The 21,089-nt window shown below is 37.4% G+C and overlaps 1 protein-coding gene across 1 annotated transcript; it reads right to left on the bottom strand.

Annotated features, from left to right (window-relative positions):
* Nucleotides 1-9: 9 nt before the first annotated feature.
* LOC137709026 (putative pentatricopeptide repeat-containing protein At5g37570) lies at nt 10-6,850 on the bottom strand. Its single transcript, XM_088688490.1, is given in 7 exon segments — nt 10-701; nt 912-1,042; nt 1,045-1,448; nt 1,450-1,742; nt 1,745-1,826; nt 1,828-1,907; nt 6,401-6,850. Coding segments are annotated over 7 exon segments (2,052 nt in total). The 3' UTR covers nt 10-89.
* Between the last annotated feature and the right edge of the window lie 14,239 nt (nt 6,851-21,089).

Below are 21,089 nucleotides of genomic sequence, written 5' to 3'. Positions count from 1 at the left end.
ATGCACTCATTTGCAGAAAGAGAACGATTTTTTCGATGAGAAAATTTACAGTCAATTATTCACGTGATGAGAGCGAAGGTATACCCCAGTTACACAGTAGAACCTCTCCAGCTACACCCAGGAGCTTCTACCATTCCTCTTTGAGTCATCATCTTTTTCACTCTGTCAGCATCATCCCATTTGTTTGCTTCTGCATAAGTATTTGCCAAAAGCTCGTAATTTCCTGTGTCGCGCGGTTCTATTTCGAGGAGATGCCTGGCTGCAATTTCACTCAATTCGGCATTGCCATGAACCTTGCAAGCTCCTAACAAGGGGCCCCAAATCTTTGCATCTGCGATGCCAACGTAGTCTATTACAAGATTGTATGCCTTTTCAAGCAGCCCACCCCTTCCAAGAAGATCAACCATGCAAGTGTAGTGCTCCTTCAGTGGCTCAATGCCGAAAACCTGAGTCATGAGCTCAAAATACCGGCACCCTTCCTCAACCAGTCGTGCATGACTACATGCGTTGAGGAGACTGACGAATGTTACCTGGTTTGGTCTTACTCTGTCTCTTTGCATTTCTGAGCAAAGATCCACATCGCTGGCTGTTCCGTGCCTTGTTCGGTGTATAGGCTGAATTGGATAACTCACTAGATTCAATGTACGTTGAATGAAGACTTCCGAATTTTGTCTAAGTTGGAGGTAGAACATGTCTCTTAGCTATGCAGGAAACTCATTGCTTCCCCATCCTACCATTTTTGGGAGATTAAAACGAATAAGTTTCCTTCATGACTAACCCATCCTCTATTGTCATCCTAGATAAAATATGGAAGTTTGACACCCATTTCTTCATCCAACATACGTTGAATCTAGTGAGTTAGTCAATCCAATCGAATCCTTGACGCCAAACGATTTAACTTACCACAAAACCCTTTCCTCCACATGCTTCGCCAATGTGGCTGCAATTTCAACACCCCCAAGTTGTGTACAAGCTGAAATAGCTCCCACCATAGCCACCTCATTGACTCTCACTTTTGCTTCCCTCATCTTCTTATACATCCAATGGCTTCTTCTGCATGGCCGTTCTGAGCATAACAAGCCACCATTGCTGCCCAACATGACACATCCGGCATCAGTATCTCGTCAAAAACCATCTTGGCCTCCACTACATTATCACGCTTCCCGTATCCAGCTATCATAGCCACCCACGCCACTGAATTTTTCTCCACCATTCTTTCGTACAATCCATTTGCCCTTTCCATATCACCATTGTTCGTGTACCCAGCAACCATGGTAGTCCAAGAAACAGCATTGCGCTGCCCCACGATATCAAACAACCTCCTCGCTTTCCTTATGAGTCCCATCTTCGAACACCCACAAATCATGGCCGTCCAAGCAACAAAATCTTTTTCTTCCATCCAGTCAAAAACATCCCTTGCGTCCCTTACTAGCCCACATTTTGCATATATGAAGGAGCGCAGTTTGCACTATCTTGTTTCCCAAGAAACCACACTGCACAACCCTCGCGTCGACTTGTTTCCCTTAAAAAACAGCCGGGACACGAGCACAGGCATTGAGAACGGAAGAGAAGGTGAACACAGATGGCAATACGCCTACCCGGTGCATTCGAGCATATAAAGTGATGGATTGACTAAAACGGTCGTGAAGGAGATGGGAACGTACGAGGGAGGTCCAGAGGAAGGGATTTCTGCAGTTGGGTATTTCGTCGAACAGGTTGTGGGCATAACGGAGGTTGTTGCCCCAGGGAGTTGTAGGAGCCGCTGGGGCAACTGAACCAAGAGATGGTAATGGCGGTTGGGTCTCGTTGGGGTTTTGAGTAAGAGAGTGGGTTTGTTTCAATTGGTTTAAGGTATTGCTAACACAAAGATAGTGGGAGAGAATTTGGATTTCCAAGTCATGTCTATGCTAATAATTTGAACATTGTGAGTGGCATTCGATTATCATGTGCCCAAATCTCCAACACTTTTCTTTTCTTTCTTTTTTTTTTTTTTTTTTTTTTTTTTTCAAAAGAAAGGGGACAACCGGTGGAAAGCCGAAGTTATCCCCTCTTTCGGGCCCGAAGAAGCTATGGGAATTTCAGTTTGTCTATGGTCACAGTTAAGCAGAGTCATCAGCTCGGAGCATCAGACTCGGGACCTCTCACATTTATTTATTTATTGAAGCGCCGCAATCCGCGCCCTTACCATTGGGTCACTTAATATGGTTTCAAACTCCAACACCTTCATTTGTGTCCTTTTTTGTTATAAAAAAATGTGACACTTACCATATATTTGTATTAGGGTAATGTTAGGAGACCAAATCTTTAAAACCAAATTTGAAAACCAAATGATGTGGTTGTCGTTGATTGGATTATTAACTAAGTGTCGAGTAACGTGTTTGTTTCTTATTGGTAACACATCATTTGACTTAAATTTTGTCTGTCTAGCATTACCCTTTGTACCATTTCTCTAATAGGAATGAGATCACATGTGTTGACGGAATCTACCTCTATTAGAGATATCGTACAAATGATGGTATAAATATGTGAAATGAGTTAAATGGTAGGTGAACTACTTATAAAAAAGTTGGGTGCCAACAGAGCCACGCAAACCATCTCTACAATACGATCCTTCGGTAATGCTAGAGTTAACCGTATCAAACTCACTATCAAAGAAAAATTAAATTATGACATCACACTTACAAATGTTAGTGACAACATCTTACCGTTTTGCCACCGTACATTGTCGTCCATAATTTTCTGTCTCTTTCTTCAAGGGGGAAAAATGGAGGTTTGAAGATTCTCAATTTAAATATTTATTCAACAAAAATAAGAATTGTTTTTTTTAAAAGAAATAAATTTATTCACCAAAAATTATTTTTGTCAACCCTGTCACATTCACACCCTTAATTCTAAGCTTGCATCGATGATACATAAACCAATTAAAAGATGGTTTAGAAGTTCTTTTAAAATGACAAAAAACAATTTTGGTGATTGCTTTCTGAACTAATTCTTACTAAAAATGCAAGTGAATCCTGAAAAAACACTTGAAGTGTTTTTGGAAGCTATAAACATATTCTCTAAAAACGGTTTTAGTCATTTTAAAAATACTTCTAAACAAACTCTAAGTTCTTCATATCATTGTTCTTATTGAATCATATTATTTAATAGTTCTTTTATTTTTTATAAAACAGGTTGTTTGAAAAAAAAAAAAAAAAAAGGGCTTATTTTCAGTTATGCTGAAACAATGGAGTACGAGAGGATGCCAATCATCCAAATTTGTGTAAGTGCTGGGAAATATTGGGGCACTATTGCAAAAAGAGGATGCCAGCCTTATGACCAAAATGAAGATGATGATGAATTTTTATATTGTAACACTAGTACTACCATTGAATGTGTCGTGTGTTTGAGAGGCTTGGAAAATGAAGAAATTGTGAGGTAGCTACCAAAATGCGAGCACATTTTCCACTCACCTTGTATGACAAGTGGCTTGACTACTCTCATTCCGGCTGCCCCATCCGCCGTACTCTCATTGACCGATTGCCTTCCGGCGATAACCTCAAATTTACACCTCGCAAGGATCAAGAGAATTCCATGGAGGTCACACTTAGAGCAGTAGATAATATCAGAACCTCAATGCTATATCCCAATCATGTAAAATCATTTTTTTCTTTGGCTAATTTCTCTCTTATATGAATCTCTTGTTGGTGGAAACACAAAAGCCCCTGCGAGAGTTGTTCTCTTGAATGTTTCCTAAGTGCCACTGGAGGCCGCAGAGAGGCCTAAGGCTCATCAGATGAGTTGTATGTGTGATAGGCATGTCACTGTTACCAGTTGGTTATTGATGTTAGAAACTTGCACCACAAGTAAAAGGACTTCTAATTAAGGGATTGTGCCATGATCGGTGGGGTACCGGCTCATTCTTGATCATTTTATTTGCCTTGCTTGTTTAGGACTCCAACATTTTCTTCCTGTACCAAATAACCACCTCTTTTTAGATTAAAAGTTGATCTTTATCTAGTAATTACAATTCTTATACAAGCTTTGGTTTTTTGAAATTAACGTTGAAAAGAGAATGACGTGCATGCTTAAAAAGGCACAGTATATAAAAGATCGGGCAAGTTACAGGCATGGTGATAACGCAAGTACTCCGACAATGACTTCCTAGTTAGCAAAAACGCAAAAGTGAGGGATTGCTCTAGTAGATAGATCATTTCTCCTTCATTTTGGATTCAAATTCTTTCCTCCTCCCCTTAAATAGTTTAGAATATTAATATCGTTGCAATCGAAAATAGTGAAATATTGACCTAAGTTATTGAAATTAATTAGTCATAAACTATAGAGACTAATTCATGCACTAGACAAATGGTGGATTGCCCTAATGGTTAAAGAGTGGTTAAAGAGTCTTCTTTTCCAACTCATTGCATTCAAGTTCAAATTCTTCCCCTTCCTAATGTAAATTACAAGTAGTAGTATTGATGGTATTTAAAAAAAAAAAACAATTATACATGCACCAGCGTTACCAAGTACCAACATTCATATCCTTGCAGTTACTTTGGAGATTCTTATTCTAAATATGTTTGGCTGAGAAGCTACAATAAAAATATGAAAATAGTGAGTTGACAGTTCCCTTCTATATATAGGTCGGCATCGACAAGAAATCAATAATCGGATATCAAAGGTCCATAATTTAATCTCCTCGAAAACTTTTGGGTTACTTAGACACTATATCAAATCCTAAAAATGCTATTCTCATTACATTTTTTTATACTATATTTGTACAACTTCTCTAATAGAGATGTGACTCACATGTATTGGTGGGCTTACCTCTATTGGAGAGGTGATACTTTTGTATGAAAAATATGATAAGTGTAACATTACTTTATAAACCCTTAAAAAAGCATGGGCGAGAGAGAGAGAGAGAGAGAGAGAGAGAGAGAGAGAGAGAGAGAGAGAGAAGATATGTGTTGTAGTGAGGGTGTTAAGGGTGTGTTATTTCCCCCGCACAGTGCTTTTATTTATAGTAATAAGAGAGGAGAAGAATCCTTATCCTCCAAGGAAAACACAGTCCTAATAGGGAGATAATAACCAATAATCAAATCTAATCTAGGATTTAGACAATCACACTTTAATATGTTATCTATAACACTCCCCTTTGAGTGTGTAAATACTCAAGTAGATTCGTCATCAGGTAGAGTTGAGGAAGGCGGCTCGTCAACACTAATTCTGGGAACATGCTAATCTCAGACAAAGGAATTTTCATATGGAACTAAGTCTCACAACAAACACAACAGTTAGGGTAAAACTCGAGGCAGGACAAAAACCCATAGTAAAAGGAAAAGTGCGTGAGAAAATACAAGGTCAAATGAAAAGTCTACAGGATGTACATTAGGGATATGACTAACCCAGGATGGGTGTCTCGTTAAAACCTCGTTAGGTAGCAAAAACCCAAAGGGAAAAATGCTCCTAATCGTAGGGAAAAAGAGTACATTAAGATCAAGCGAGTATACTTCGGGATACTCCTCCTAAGTTTGACATATTTCCAAAGAGAACTAACAATGTTACAACTCAAGAAGTTTTCGCATACCTTTTCCTTCAACAAGCTTATGAAACGTCGTCTTTAGCAGTGATTTGGTGAAGTGGTCCGCCAGGTTATCTTAGGAAAAGATTTACTTGACTTCAATCTTCAGATTCTCTTGTTGTTAATGTGAGAAGAAAAACTTCAGCGCAATGTCCTTGGTGTTGTCTCTTTTGATGTAACCCTTCTTGAGTTGTTTGATACATGCTACATTATCTTCATAGATCGTCGTAGGGATGTCAACGATGGGAAGAAGATCGCAAATGCTTCGAATATAGCCCACAACTGCTCTCAGCCAGAAGCATTATAGAGTAATGTCATGTAAGGCGATTATTTCGGCATGGTTCAAAAAAGTGGCAACTAAGGTCTATTTGGTTGACCTCCAAGGTATTACAGTGCATCCAATGGTAAAGATGGAACCCATTTGAGAGTGCCCCTTGTGCGGGTCAGATTAGTACCCAGCATCGGCATAACCAACAAGGTGGGAATTGACTCAAGAACCGAGGGGGTTGTGGCACCTTTCGAGGATTCGTAGGGATAAAACAAACCCAAATCCGTCGCACCCTTAAGGTAATGGAAGAGGTCTTTAACATTAGTCCAGTGTTTGCATGTCGGTGCATTACTGTATCTTGCCAAAAGATTAACAGCTAAGGAGATGTTAGGTCTAGTGCATTAAGCTAGGTACAATAAAGCACTTATCGCACTTAGATAGGGAACTTCGGGTTCCAAAATCTCTTCTTCATCCTCTTTTGGATGGAAGGGATCTCGTTTTACATCTAGCGATCGAACGACCATAGGAGTACTCGAAGGCTTTGCTTTATCCTCATTACAATGACGCAACACCTTCTGGGTGTAGTTCGATTCATGTACTAATATTCCATTCGAACAATGCTCTATCTCAAGACCGAGACCGTATTGAGTTTTCTCAAGATCTTTCATCTCAAATTCAGACTTCAGGTGCACGACAGTTTTCTCAAGCTCTTCAAGAGTTCCAATGAGATTTATGTTGTCGACATGAACTACAACAATCGCAAAACCAAAATACGACTTCTTAATGAACACGCATGGGCATAGTTTGTTGTTCACGTATCCCTGACTTAACAAATACTTCTTTAAACAGTTATACCACATTCGCCCGGATTGCTTCAATTCGTAGAGTGAACGCTTCAACCGAATGGAGAACGTATTCTGTGGTTTAGAACTATTTGAACTTGTCAATGTAAATCCTTCAGAAACTTTCATATAGATTTCCATATCAAGATCTCCATACAGATACGTAGTTACCACGTCCATAAGCTACACATCTTGTTTTTTGGAAACTACCAAACTGATAAGGTAGCGAAAGTAATCGCATCTATAACGGGTAAATAAGTTTCATCATAGGTAATCCCAGGGCGTTGAGAGAAGCCTTGCACAACAAGACGAGCTTTGCAATGCATAATTTTGTTATTTTCATTACGCTTCCGAATGAAAACCCACTTGTAGCCAACAAACTTCACATGTGGAGGAGTAGGAGCTACATGTCCAAACACCTTACATTTCACAAGTTACCGCCCCCACTTCTGGCAACCATGTTTTGGGATAGGGACCTCGGTGTCAGTTCGTGGTTTGATTTTGAACCTCGAAAATGTGGCGGAGAAGAAGTATTCTTGACGTTCACACCCAAAAAACCCTAGATTCGAAATCGAGGTTTCGAAATCTAGCCGTGTTTAACGATGACTGCAAGTCATCATGGCAGTGACCAGGTGGTGGGGCATGGCTGCAGGCCAAGCCTGCGGTGGTTTGGAGATGGAGATGCCAAGATTGGCATCGGGTTTTAGTTCTCAAGCCTGGAGCTCCTGGCTCCGTGGCTTGGTTCTCAGGCCTGGAGCGTCTGTTGTCGTTCGCTGGGTTCCCAACAAAACCTTAATTTAATTTTTAATTTTTTTTAATTCCAGATTATATGTCAATTTGGTTCATGCATATTCACAATATAATTCAATTCATGAATATATATTCAATGTAATTCATGGCAATATCAATTCATATAATTCAACAATTATGAATATAATGTATACACAATTTATATAGAATCTAAAATTCATAAAACGTAAAGTTGGTTCATACATTATGGTGAATGTTCATGCTATCAGGACTGCAAAAATATCGAGATAAAACATCGTTGTTTGGGAAGAACCAAAATTAGATGATGAATATTGTGAACGGGTTTGTAGAAATTCTTTCTTCAGATTTCGGCTTTCCTTCTTCAAAGCTTTTATCACGTTCAACGCAAGAGAAATAAATTGAATCAATAAAAGTCTATGAATCAATAAAAAAATCAAAATTTAATCAAATAATAATTGAAACGTAATACTCCCCTGATTGAAGACGAATAATTTCCACGTTAGATTCCTTAGCGCATCGGAGGAGCGTGGTGATAACGTGTTGTAGTTTATTTAATCTGACAAGGGAGAGAGAGAGAGAAAGGTTGCGGTAAAGAGAGAGTGGAGAGATGTGTTGTAGTGAGGGTGTTAAGGATGTGTTGTTCCCCCTACGTAGTGCCTTTATTTATAGTAATAAGGGAGGAGAAGAATCCTTGTCCTCCAAGGAAATACAGTCCTATTAAAATAACTAGTAATCAAATCTAATCTAGGATTTACACACTCGCGTTTTAATATAATCCCTTAATTCTAGCATTACTTCTAATATGTTTGGTAGATTGGTTTTAATCGGAAATTAAACCTAAGCCTGTTACCCATGGCAATACTGTATCAGGCATAATGATATTTGTCGTACTACTCATTTCATTTTTCATATACTCTCTTTGTATTGGATGGTATGTACGTACCATAACCGGTTACTATTCTCTCCTCTAACAAGCAATAAACATGTTAAGAAGATCTAATGCTCTGTGGATAGGAGTGTGAAGTTCAGGACTTAGTTGATTTGGCTTTCCTTTAGAAAAAATGTATTAATTATGATTTATTAATCACACCAAGCTCAATCTAGGATTAGAACAATGATAAGATGTTTTTGAAGATTAGAAGAAGAGGAACACTCAAGTTATATCACTGAAAAACGTTCATGCATTTGCATTTCAAATCTACATTTCTCGCTTCCTGACTAGTGTTGTTGGCTTAGTTAAGTTTGGGCGTGGGCATCAGTTAACTAATCATGGGAGCATGAGTCAGCATCTATCCAAAGTTTGAGTGATCATCATTGCACCATGGGTTAGGGTGCTCGAGTATAAAAAGAGAACTAAACTCTCAACTCATTTTGCCTCTTATCCCCACAATTTTTGAGAAACTCCAACTGCAAAAAACTTTTTTTCTTTGGGAAGTTGTTTATGCATCTGTCATCTAGATGGCTAGAGTTCTATCTAGGCAAAGATTAATTTTAAATCTTCTCAATTTGTTGATGTTCGATTGGGGAGATTTCGCCACAAAACTAAGAACAAGTAGAGGCCAAAACATTTGCACATATTAGTTTAAAATAGGGGAAAATAATGAGGATTTCTGTACCTGATAGTTAGGAATGGCGGATATTAGATTTGCACCTAAAAGTAGTGTTGCTATTAGTAAATAGGGGCAAATAGATATTTATTTTTGCCCTTAACACATTTTCTGCCACGTAAGCTAATCTGGCGTGGAAAACATATTAGGGGCGGATGATTATAGAATTATGGGTGATTACTAATACCCCTCCTTTATTATATTTAATTTTTTTACAACCTGGTGTTGATTTATTTGCCCAAATAAAATTTAAATTCATAAAACGTTAATACTATTTATAATTGATTTTAATAACTAGATTTAGATTCTTAATTTTAATGACCAAATTTCGATTCATATTTTTAAAGGTAAATGCATTATTATTGAAGTTTAATATTATACGTAGAACAAATGTATCAAACATGTCTCATGGAACAAAACAAAGAAGTTTCAACAAAGAGTACATATACAATATAAAAGTATCAAACTTGTCCCAAGTTAATAAAAACTTATTCAAGTACCACAAATAGTACAAAACCAAAAACACTAACACTAATTTATAGGAACCCTCTCATGTGTAGACATGACATGCTGCAAAAAATTCTGTTTCAATGAGCATTTTATAAACTCTTCAAGATGGTGAGGCATGGGGTGGAACAACAATAGTTGGTATTGCTAGGGACGATTAAGTTGTATGACAACTAAAAACAAAATGGGCAATTATAGCTTTTCTTCATTAGTTTTGTTTTTTTTTTTTTTTTTATTTGAGAGGAAGTTTGGAGGCACAAACTCTCCCATTCTCTCTCTCTATAGCCCACCATCTAGAGGAGAATAGCTAGTAATCTCTTTTGTTTTTTGTTTTTTTTTTTTCCTAAATCATCCATCATCTTTTCACACCTTATCCTTAGTATGGAGACTTAGTTTGCAACCTTACGAGCTTTGGAGATCCTTTCCTCAAATCTTCAAGGAGCAAAGGAAAAGCAAACAAGCAAACATCCAAGGAGAGAAGATCATAAACACAAGGAAGAAGGCCCTCCACTTGGGTGATAACCTTGTAAACACAAGGATGAGCTTCAAGAGTATGAAAGCTCAATCTCTCCTCTCTTTAATTTGTAAATAGTCTTGGTTCACCAACACTAGGCTTCAATTTCATGGAATAAGATAACTCTGCCTCTGGGTCACTTTGACTCGAAGTGGAGGCAGAGAGGCGACAATTGGTGATCAACCGCGATAACATCTATGAAAAAACACAATAATTTATACAATTTTCACATATTTCCTAAGAATTTCACAAGTTTCCTACAATTTTCACATATGTCTACAATTTTACAAATTTTCGTATTTTCCTACAAATTTCTAAAGTTTCTTACAAATTCAAAATTTTCCCGTATTTCTACAATTTTTACGAATTTTCCTATTTTCCTACAAATTTCACATATTTCTACAATTTTTACAAATTTCCGTATTTTCCTTCAAATTTCACATATTTCTATAATTTTTAAATATTTCTGCAACTTTTACAAATTTTCTTATTTTCCTGCAAATTTTCACAAATTTCTACAATTTTTACAAATTTTCCTATTTTCCTACAAATTTCACAGATTTCTACAATTTTCGCATATTTCCTACAATTTAAACATATTTCTAATTTTTTTACGAATTTCCTTATTATCCTACAAATAAAAAAAATATCCTACAGATTCACATATTTCTACACATTTTCACAAACTTCCTACAAATTTCACATATTTCTAGAATTTTTCAAATTTTCCTACAAATTTCACAAATAAAAAAAATTTCCAATCCTAAAATTTACCTTTGGTTTTGGTGGTGGTGACTCATGGGAGGACGGAGAGAGATGAGCGATAGAGAGAGCACAGAGAGAGAGAGACCAAGCAAGGAGTTTAGGTTCAGCGCTACGAGGAGGAAGAAGAAGAAGGCTCCTAGTATTATAACATATCAGAGCATTGCTTGATGAAATGGTCTGTCATGCAAAGGTTTAAAAATTATGACATGTGTAGCCAAACTCTAAAATTTCGTCGTATACAATAATACACTTCGTCCAACAAAGGTCAACTAAACATGTCAACTAGTTTAACTTTTCACAAAAAATTGGAGGGAAATTACATTTCCCTACGAAATTGGGGAATATTTTAGTAGGCAAATCCTTTAATTTGGGGAGAAATTTGATTTTTTGGGAAAATAAGTGGGAGAAATTTTTAGGTTTGCCTGATGAATTGTACTTATTTAATCAGCCAAACATCAAAAATTTATTTATTTTTCCTTACTTTTTTATTTAATTTTAAATGGTGAACGATCATCGAATTTAATGATCAAGTCCCTTTAATTTATGTTTTACTCTCTATTAGCGTCCTTAAAAAAATCATCAAAATTGAAGCTAAAATAACCGTTAAATCGTGAGTTTTTTGTTTCTAATCTTTGAAGGATTTTGTCTGGTTATCAAATCCCCAAAAGTTTGTTTTTGGTGATTTTTGGTATATGCGATCTCGGAGTATATACAAATAAGTTTGATGATTGGATAGTTCAAATTAGTGTCGCAAACTGCGTATCCCGACAAAACAATAAATTCAACAAACAAATAGAGTTTATTACGTACTTCCATTAAGTATAACGTAAGATTTTGTAGTAACTACTAGCGTAAATATTTTGAATTGATGATCAGGTTCGTTCATTATATACTTTTAGGGTTGACAAGTATAGTTGTAAAAGTTATCAAAGTTAGAGTTAAAGTAACTGTTATATCATGTTTTTTCGTTTCTAACTGTTATATTATTTGTTCCATTACTTAATCCCAAAAGTTTCTTTTAGGTATTTTTAGCGTATGCGATCTCGGACTATATAAAAACAAGGGGTTGGATCATTCAAATTAGTTTCGTAGATTGTGTATCTCGCCAAAACAATAGATTTAACAAACACTTAGAGTGTATTCTATACTTCCATTAAGTAGAACATAAGATTTTGTGGTAACCACTAATGTAAATACTTTGAATTGATAATCGGTCTCATTCATTGCATTCTTTTAGGGTTAAGGAGTGTAGTTGTAAAAAATCATCAAAATCAGAGCTAAAATAACTGTTAAATCGTGGTTTTCGTTTCTAATCATCAAAAGATTTCGTCCCTTACCTACTAGGGGTGGGCAAACGAGTACAAGAACCGTGGATCGGGGCGGGTAATCAAGGTTTGGGACGGGTACGGGCCAGTTCCAATTTTTTAAGAATAGAAATGGGGCGGGGCGGGGCGGGGCTGGTCCATAGTATTTAAGGGGTGGGCTGAGTCCTAGGATTTGGAATAACGGAGTCCTGGATGGCCTGTTTCTAACTATAACCCATTTACTAATTCTCTAAACCTAATCCATTATCCATTCCATCCCATCGTCCCATTCCTTCCTGGACTTAAACCAGACTCCCACTCGAGTCATCTCTTCTACCACCACGATGACTTAGCTCCCTCAACGACACCACTTATTCCTCATTCTCTTCTCCATCCCATCCTCAAATTCATTGCGCTGATTGTTTCGAGATTTCTACATAACCGATCTGGATGGAGCATCAAAATTTAAAAAACATACGAGATCAATCAGATTCTGAAATACCTATTCAAAGAACACATGGGCATTGCCCCTACGTGCACATTTTTGACAAAAGGTTTCATCTTAGTGGAAAATATATTTAAAAAATAGGACTTTCTGCCTTTTATCAGAAGGATATGGAATTCATCTTCGATTTGGTAGGCGATGGCTTCACTGTCGTGCAAAGCATACAGAATCATGGTGCTTAACATCCAAAAGCCCATTGCAGCCAGCGGCGTGATCGCCAACAGGGTTTAGTTCACGGAGTACATACAGAAGACTGCTATTGTCGATCTGAGTCAGATTGGAGCCTCGCGCCGTCGTCGTCGATCGGAGTCAAGAGATAGAGACCTTTATTTGGGATTGGGAGAGATGAGCAAGAGAGACGGGGATCACCACCTTCACCGATTCACCATCGGTGGTTCAGTTGCTAGTGTGGGTAGCTTCCAACCCGTCGATTTCGTTGGCAGTGGGAGCAATCTGGAATTGTGGAACTTTTTGGAGCTCTGTATCAAAACCTAAAAAGAAAAAAAAAATAATTGGACCCGTGAAAGGCCTTGAACCAGCCCGTTTCAAACAGGTTAAGTTAGGGTCGGTTCCCAAACTTAAAAACCCTCTACCCGGTCCGACCCGCCTCGTTACTGTTTAAAGCGGGTAAGGTCCGGTTCCTTCAAAATTAGGTCATACCTGGCCCGTGCCCAGCCTTATTAACTACTCCCCAAAAGTTTGTTTTTGTGATTTGTGGCGTATGTGATCTCAGAATATATACAAACAATTTTGACGGTTTCATCATTCAAATTAGTTTCATAGACTATGTATTCCGTCAGAACAATAGATTTAACAAACACTTGTAATTTATTCCATACTTCCATTAAGTAGAACGTAAGATTTTGTGGTAACCACTAGTATAAATATTTTGAATTGATGATTAGTTTCGTTCATTGTATTCTTCTAGGGTCAAGGATTGTAGTTTGAAAAAAAAAATCATCAAAATCAAAGCTAAAATAACCATTAAATCATGATGTTTTCACCATTGAAGGATTTCCCGTTACCTAAACCCCAAAAGTTTTTTTTTTTTGGGTGATTGGCACAATCCTTCTCGGGATATATACAAACAAGTTTCACGGTTGGCTCATCCAAATTAGTTTCATAGACTACGTATCCCATCAAAACTAGGGGTGGAATTTTTTTCACGAAAATCCCGAACTGTCCCGAACCCGTCTCAAAATTTGACCGAAAAATGCCCGAACCAAATTTACCCAAAAATTCGATACCCGAAACCGAACCCGTCCTAAAAGTTTCAGTTTGGGATTCAGCCACAGCTTTGAAAGCGTTTGGTAATCCCGAACCGAACCGAACCGAATATTTTATATATATATATATATATTTTTTTTTTTTTTAATTTATAATTAGAAATTACCTAGACCGTTGGATTGGTTAAGATCTAATCCAACCATCCACGGAGTTAGGTCATTTGTGGTCTCTTAGTCGTTCACTTTCACAGTCTCACACTTAATCTCCCAAAGCTGCTCGTGCTCCCGCCACTCCGTTCTTCTATCGACTCATGCCGCTCATTCCGTCCTCCGTCCACTTCAACGGCTCTCATCCAACCGGCACACACAGAGACACAGATGCAGGAAGACCCGAATCCGACACCAATCGAGTCCCAAAATCCAGGTACAGGTTTCTGATATTCACTGGGGTTTTGTTCTTTAGTGTTTAGGGTCAAATTTCATGTTGATTAACTTGATTTTCACTCGGGTTTTGTCGAATGTGCAAGGGTTTGAGGACTATGGGTTTCGAAATAGGGTGGGTAAGTGCAGGACCTGTATGCAAGATATATAAGGGACTATGGGTTTCAAATTAGGGTGGGTAAGTGCAAGGCTTTGCCAAAAAAGCTGCATCATATATTGTTTTATTTTATGTACTCGTTATTTTTAAGTACCCTTAAACCCAAATTTATCTCAACATATGGAAAATCAGTTTCGCCTAAATAGTTGTGAAACTATCAGATATCCTTTTCATAAATTTGACTATGCTCTGCATGCTTATTGAGTTATTTCATTCCAAACTATAACTAAAATAGTTTTATTCTTACGACAAACAAATTATTTCTCAATCCGTTTGAAGTTTGAACACTAGAAAACCACTTTGAAATCTTTTTTTTTGAAAAGAAAAAAAAAAAAAACCAAAAAACCACTTTAAAATCTTTTTCAAAAGAAAAACCAACATACATCTTCAGTGTCATACATGAACTATTGTTTTTCATGCATAATAATACGCAATCATATAATGAAACTAATGTTTAAGAGCAAGTGTAAGTTCCCTACTACATTTGTTACTGTTTTATTAAAGCATTTTCATCAAAGCACGCCGTAGCTATTCAACCTATTCTCTTATTGCCAACTGTGCAACATGTTAGTTTTCTGCTGCATTTGTTTGATATACATGTGTTTATGGATCAGTTTATGGAGTGTGCACTCTGTCAGTTTATGGATCAGAGATAAATATGTGTTTATGGATCAGTTTATGTAATGTGTACTCTGTCAGTTTATGGATCAGTTTATGGTTGTGATATATATTTGATATATATGTGTTTGATCAGTATATGAGATATATGAATATTATATATGTGATGAACTGTGGTTGTGATATATTATTGTGAAATGCCACCTCCTCTACCACCTCAAGTTCAACGCCGCCCATGACTACCTTCGTGACCACCCATTTCAAGAGCATCTACACCAACACAAATGAGGGTTCAATTATTAACAAGAGGAAGGGGTCCACGATCAATGGCAACGGGTCATTCATCAACAAGGGGAAGGGGCCGAAGGGGCGAAAGGGAATGAACTTACTTAAACTTCATTCTAGTTGCATGCACTTTTTTGCGTATAAACTATGTTTTGCTTTTGGTTTGTAACTTAAGCTAAATTCATTCAGAAGTTTGGTTTGTAAAATTTAACTTATTTCATTTTGGTTGCATGCACTTTTAATTAACTAGTTTGGTAGGCAATTGTGAACTTAAGCTTAACTTGTTAGTTGTTGCTTGCTTGGTATGAAAATTGAAATTATGAGATGAAATTGTGGTGAATTTTGATTGAATTGAATTTATTTATGTGATTGTGAACCTGAAATAGGTGGGTTGTACGGGTAGTGGGCTGCAAGCCTGCAATTGTTAACTTTTCGTTTTTTGTTTTTTTTGTTTTTCCTGAAAAATGGGTGGGCTTACTTGTTAAATAGCTTAAAATTGTAAAAAGTTTAAAAAGCCCAACAATTTGGGCTTCAAGGCCTAATCCTGAAGTTTCCCGAAAATCCCGAAACACTTTCGGGAATCTCGAATTTCGGGAAATGAATAGTTTCAGTTTGGTTTTGGGATATAAAATCCCATCCCGAAATGTTTTGGTTTGGGATTTGGGTTAGGGGTTTCGGTTCAGGACCCCAACCCTAACCAGCCCTAATCAAAACAAGGGATTCAACAAACAGTTAGTGTTTGTTCTATACTTCTATTAAGTAGGACATAAAATTTTATGGTAACCATTAGTGTAAATATTTTGAAGTGATGATCCAATTTGTTCCTTGTATGCTTCTAGGGTCAAGGAGTGTAATTACAAAAGATCATCAAAATCAGACCTAAAGTAACCGTTAAATTGTGACTTTTCGTTTCTAACCATTGAAGGATTTCGTCCCATTACCTAATCCAGGAAAGTTTGTTTTTGGTGATTTTTGGCTTAGGCCATTTTGGAGTATATACAAACAAGTTTGATGGTGGATTGTTGACATTAATTTTACAGACCGTGAAAATCACTGAAAGAATTGAATATGCCAAAATGTCCCTCACCTTTGCCCAACAAACGATAATAAATCATAAAAATATACCTTTGCGCGACGAAATCATCGCACAAAGGTTGCCATAACATGTGTGAAGTTTTTCTCTGAAAACTTCTTGATGAATGGATCTTTGTCCGATGAACATTGTTCATTGGGCAAAAGCCTCTGAAGAAACTAAAACATTGACCCTTTTTGTCCGACAAACGTCTAAGTTCCGTCGGTTAAAGTTTAGTGATCCAACGAAATTTCTTCCGTCGGACAAATAATAATTTCTGGTAATGATCCATAATAGCATTTGGAAACTGAGGGTGGTCAGTGCAACTATATGAATAAATAATAATTTCCACTTGCACGGCAATCTGGACAATAACACAATCCAAGCAACAAAGGCCAATGTTCTAAAAAACGCTAGGCGCTAGTTGGGTGGGGGCTGGCGTTTAGCACCTAGTCGCTAGGCGGGGTCTAGGTGGGCACCTAGGCAGCCTAGGCGGATTTAGGTAAATTTCGTGTAAATAAATGTATACTGACACTTACAAAAAATTGTACTTGTATGAAATCCCAGAATAAGATAGTAAAAGAATAATAAAATGCATATCTAACAAGTCCAAAAAATCAATAACACTTGATGCTATAAATTGACAGCCTGACAATCTATGTTTTTTTAATGAGAAAAAAATTAATAGCACTTGATGCTATGGATGGACTGACAGCCTTTTTTCTTTTAGAAAAGTCAAGATGCTAGCTGTCTAAACTCGAATGGACAGAAACAAAAAAAAAAAAAAAAAAAAAGAAAATTAAATAGTTTGAAAGTGATCACGTGGGTGTGGAAGGAAGAGAGAGAAAATAATTTTCTCTCATCTTCTTCCTCTTCACAAGAACACAGACCAAAAGCTCATAAAGTCTAGAAAAACCAGAACACAACTAATCTGCATTCATCCTTTCTCAAGGTCAAACACAGAAAAAATTGAAATTCCCAGACCGCCTAGGCCGCCCAAGGGCCACTCAGGCTGCCTCAACACCCGCCTAATCCTTGTCCTGATTTTGTATTAATCCCGGTGGTTGGCCACCGTTCAGTGCTTAGGTTGATTTTTAGAACACTGACAAAGACTGATGCCTAAATCCCACACATGCATGTAACGGGGACTTGGATGTTTGAATCAAAATTAGTACTTCTGAGTTGATGTTTGAACACTGCATCAATTGCTTTCATTTTGCAAAACGAAACAAAATGAAGTTTATGATACATATCATTTCAATTTTTGGTGCAGTCAATACCATATTTAGTTATTTGGAGGTTGCTACTATTTGAATGGCTTTTCAAAACACTGTTTGTGATTTGGCTTAGCTAGATTGCAACTACTCTGGCGGCCGGCGCGCTTGGTAATCTCGCTGTATTAATCTAAATGTCATTTTTCTGAAGATGATATTGATAGTGTTGCTTGAAGCGAGAGTCCAAGAAAATTTTCACTATGATTTCAATTTTTCATATACACGCGTGTTTCTTTATTTTTTCAAATTCTTAATAATATGATTAAGAATTCAATTAACAGTGAAAGTAGGTTCAAGGGTTCAAGGGTTTAGGGTAGGAATTGTGAATTGACAATGACACATTCCAAATTAAGTAGAAATGAATTTTGCAGGCACACAAAGGACTGGTGGAGTCAACTGTATTTTAGACTGGAACTATTTGTGTACCATTATAATTTTCAGAGCGGTGGATAATAGTGAGGGTTGATAGTACATGTGTGGAAGGAGTCATTGCTCTTTACAATATCTGCATCCACAAAGCTGTATTTTTATGTTTTTATGCTAAGTATATTTTATGTATGTGTTACATTACAAGTAAGAAGTCAAATAATATTCTTCAAATTAATCAGTATGCGTCAAAGTTATTCTACATAGAATACTGCGATTAAGAACTCAATTAAATAACAGTAAGAAAAAGGTTAATGGGAAGGAAATCGAATTATTATTATTATTATTTTTTTTTTTGCTTGGAAAATTCAAAGTGCCTATACTCCTTTTTAGAGTAACGTGTGATTGATCATGACATTTCCATGTGTGCAACTCATGACATTTACACTCAGACTGTAAGGGCAAATTTAACAAAAGATGTGTATAGTGGGAATGGCACTGCTGTCTTTTATGCTTCACCAGCCACCGCACATGATATATTTACACTTTGGAGGAAATCCCAATAAACTTCATTCCCCACTAGCACTAGGGTTAGGGTTTCTCATCTCTCTCATGTCAACGTTCCTCTATTTTTCGATTCAAAGAGAGAATCTTGGAGCTGCTGGCCTTGGTTTTTCTTGGTGGCTTTTTCTCACTATCCAACCAAACCTTCTCTCTCTCTCTCTCTCTCTCTCTCTCTCTCTCTCTCTCTCGGCTAGTTGCTTTCACCATTATATATGAGCTCACCATCTTTTCTTTATGAAGTTCAATTCCACACCACCACCACCCTTCGCTGAAAATTATAGCACAAGTTAGAAGTAGTACCTGTCCTTGGCAATCACCTTCAATTTAATTGTTTGCCGTATGTGGTTAGTAATTCAGCAATGCCACATTGTTTAACTACATTTTTTGTCATCGTTACTTGATTGTATAGGACTATCATCACCACTACCGCAGTTAGTGCATGCTTCTTTGCATGCAAATATGTGGATAGAAGGAAGAGAGGGGTTGAGAGAGTTCTTTACTGCAGAATTTGGTCGTTTACTTTTCCTCAAAGCGCTAGTCAAGACTTCACACTACAAAAAATATAGGCACTGTGCACAAAAAGTTATTTGTGCCCTATGAGGTCAAAGGACACCAACATATGTGCCCATAGATCAATAGTAACAATGCAGCAACTAAACTATTATATGTGCCCTTTATGTGCGTGCCCCTTGATTAGAGGGCACAATATGGCTATTGGTGCTCAAAGAGTTGAGCACAGATAAGGGTTTTTTTGTGCCCTGTTTTGACACTTGTGTCAGATGACATATCAAATTCATGTTAGCACAATTTTTGTAATTGTACCCTATTAGTTAAATATAATTTAAAAAAAAATAATAATAAATAACAACACCGTAACACCTTACAACTTGAAACAAACATTTGAAAACATTAGATCGGAATAGGAAAATATTGCTCATAGTTTCTCTTCTTGACAGATCAGACTCAACCAAAGTAATCAACATTATAAATTAAAGAAAAAAAGCAAGGCAATGATTTCAAACGTATATTCTTCCTTTCATCCATTCATCTTTCGGTGGAGGTGTCTGTTCTCCACACGCCATCCCCAGCAGTACCACACACAGTTCCACACGCGCGATTACAACCGTGGCCTGCAGCTACACCAGGAGTTTTAGAATCCGTTTTGGGTCCAAAACAAAATCATTTTCAGCAATTCAAAAGCCCACAAAAAGCTACGAAGGTAAGGATTGAAAATATACCTTCCTCAGGGCTGATAGCCTAAAATTAGCTTGAAACTCGCAGGCCTCATCGGAAATCTGTGGAATTTCTCCCAAGTTGAAACTGCATCCAACCTTAAACAAATCAGGCATGCAGTGCACGAAAACGTCTCTAAACAACTTAAAGAACCTAACTAAAGTGTTTTCGAGACTCACCTATACTAGATTCGACGAAAAATCTCGCTAGGAAGTTAGGCCGCGATGGAGCTCGTTACTTCACCGCGTCGGTTTTGGTTTCCAAAAAGCAAAGAGTAAAGGGAGTCCATGTTGATGAGAGGAAGAAAGTTGGTGGTTGCCTTGCCAGAGAATGGTAGTTCCCCTACCGTCATTCCTTATGTGCTTCTATGTGTGTTAAGGAAGAAGTCGAGAGGGAAAAAGAGGAGAGAGAGAGAGAGAAAGAGTGGCAGTGTGGTGTTTGGGTGGTGGCAAGGTTCACTAGAGTGGCGAAGGAGGTGGAGATGGTGCTACGGTTTTCTATGCAGTGAACATAGAGATGGTGAGGAAGATGAGAGAGAATGAAAAAAGTGAAGAAGTAGAGAGAGTTAGTGAAAGATGGGTTGCGTGAAGGAGAAACGGAAGAGTGATGTAGTGAAGAAAAGAGTGGATGCATGGGGAAGCGTGGAGATCCACGGGACACCAAAAACCCATAAAAAATTAGTAAAATCATGGGAGCATTTTTGCTACCCACACAAAACTCTGGTGTATGCTACACCATGCCTATCGGAGTGCCAAGCCAAGTATCTCATCTTTTTACTCATCTTTTAACTATAGTTAGTTTTTCATTAAATATTCCTTCTTCAGTTAAAAAAAACAATTTAGAACTCTAAAAATAAATAAAAATAAAAAAGAATAAAAATTCCAACAGCAAAAAGCCTTGTCTTCTTGCCAACACCTACGTTCCAATCTCTACCATCAGCACCATCTCTTTTTCTTGACACCATTCAAAACTTATGTTTTCTTTGCGCCCTCTCTTCTTCCCTCCTCCTACCTCTCTGGTCTCTCTTTCTTTCTCGTTTTCTCCCCTTGTTATTTGGCATCTGTCTATTTTTCTGGAGCACTACAAAAAAAGGGCCTTTTCCGACGGTCAAAACTTGTCGCAAAAGCAGCTAAAAGCATCGCAATAGCCCTTTTACGACGAGCTTGCGACGGAAAATAATGTGTCGCAACAACTAGGTCTCGTAAATGTT

This window comes from Pyrus communis, chromosome 17 (assembly GCF_041283825.1).
Source record: "Pyrus communis isolate YQ-2024b chromosome 17, ASM4128382v1, whole genome shotgun sequence".
In the NCBI taxonomy this organism is placed as follows: Eukaryota; Viridiplantae; Streptophyta; class Magnoliopsida; order Rosales; family Rosaceae; genus Pyrus; species Pyrus communis.
Note: the sequence above shows the minus strand (reverse complement) of the source record. Positions and strands in the feature narration are given on the sequence as shown.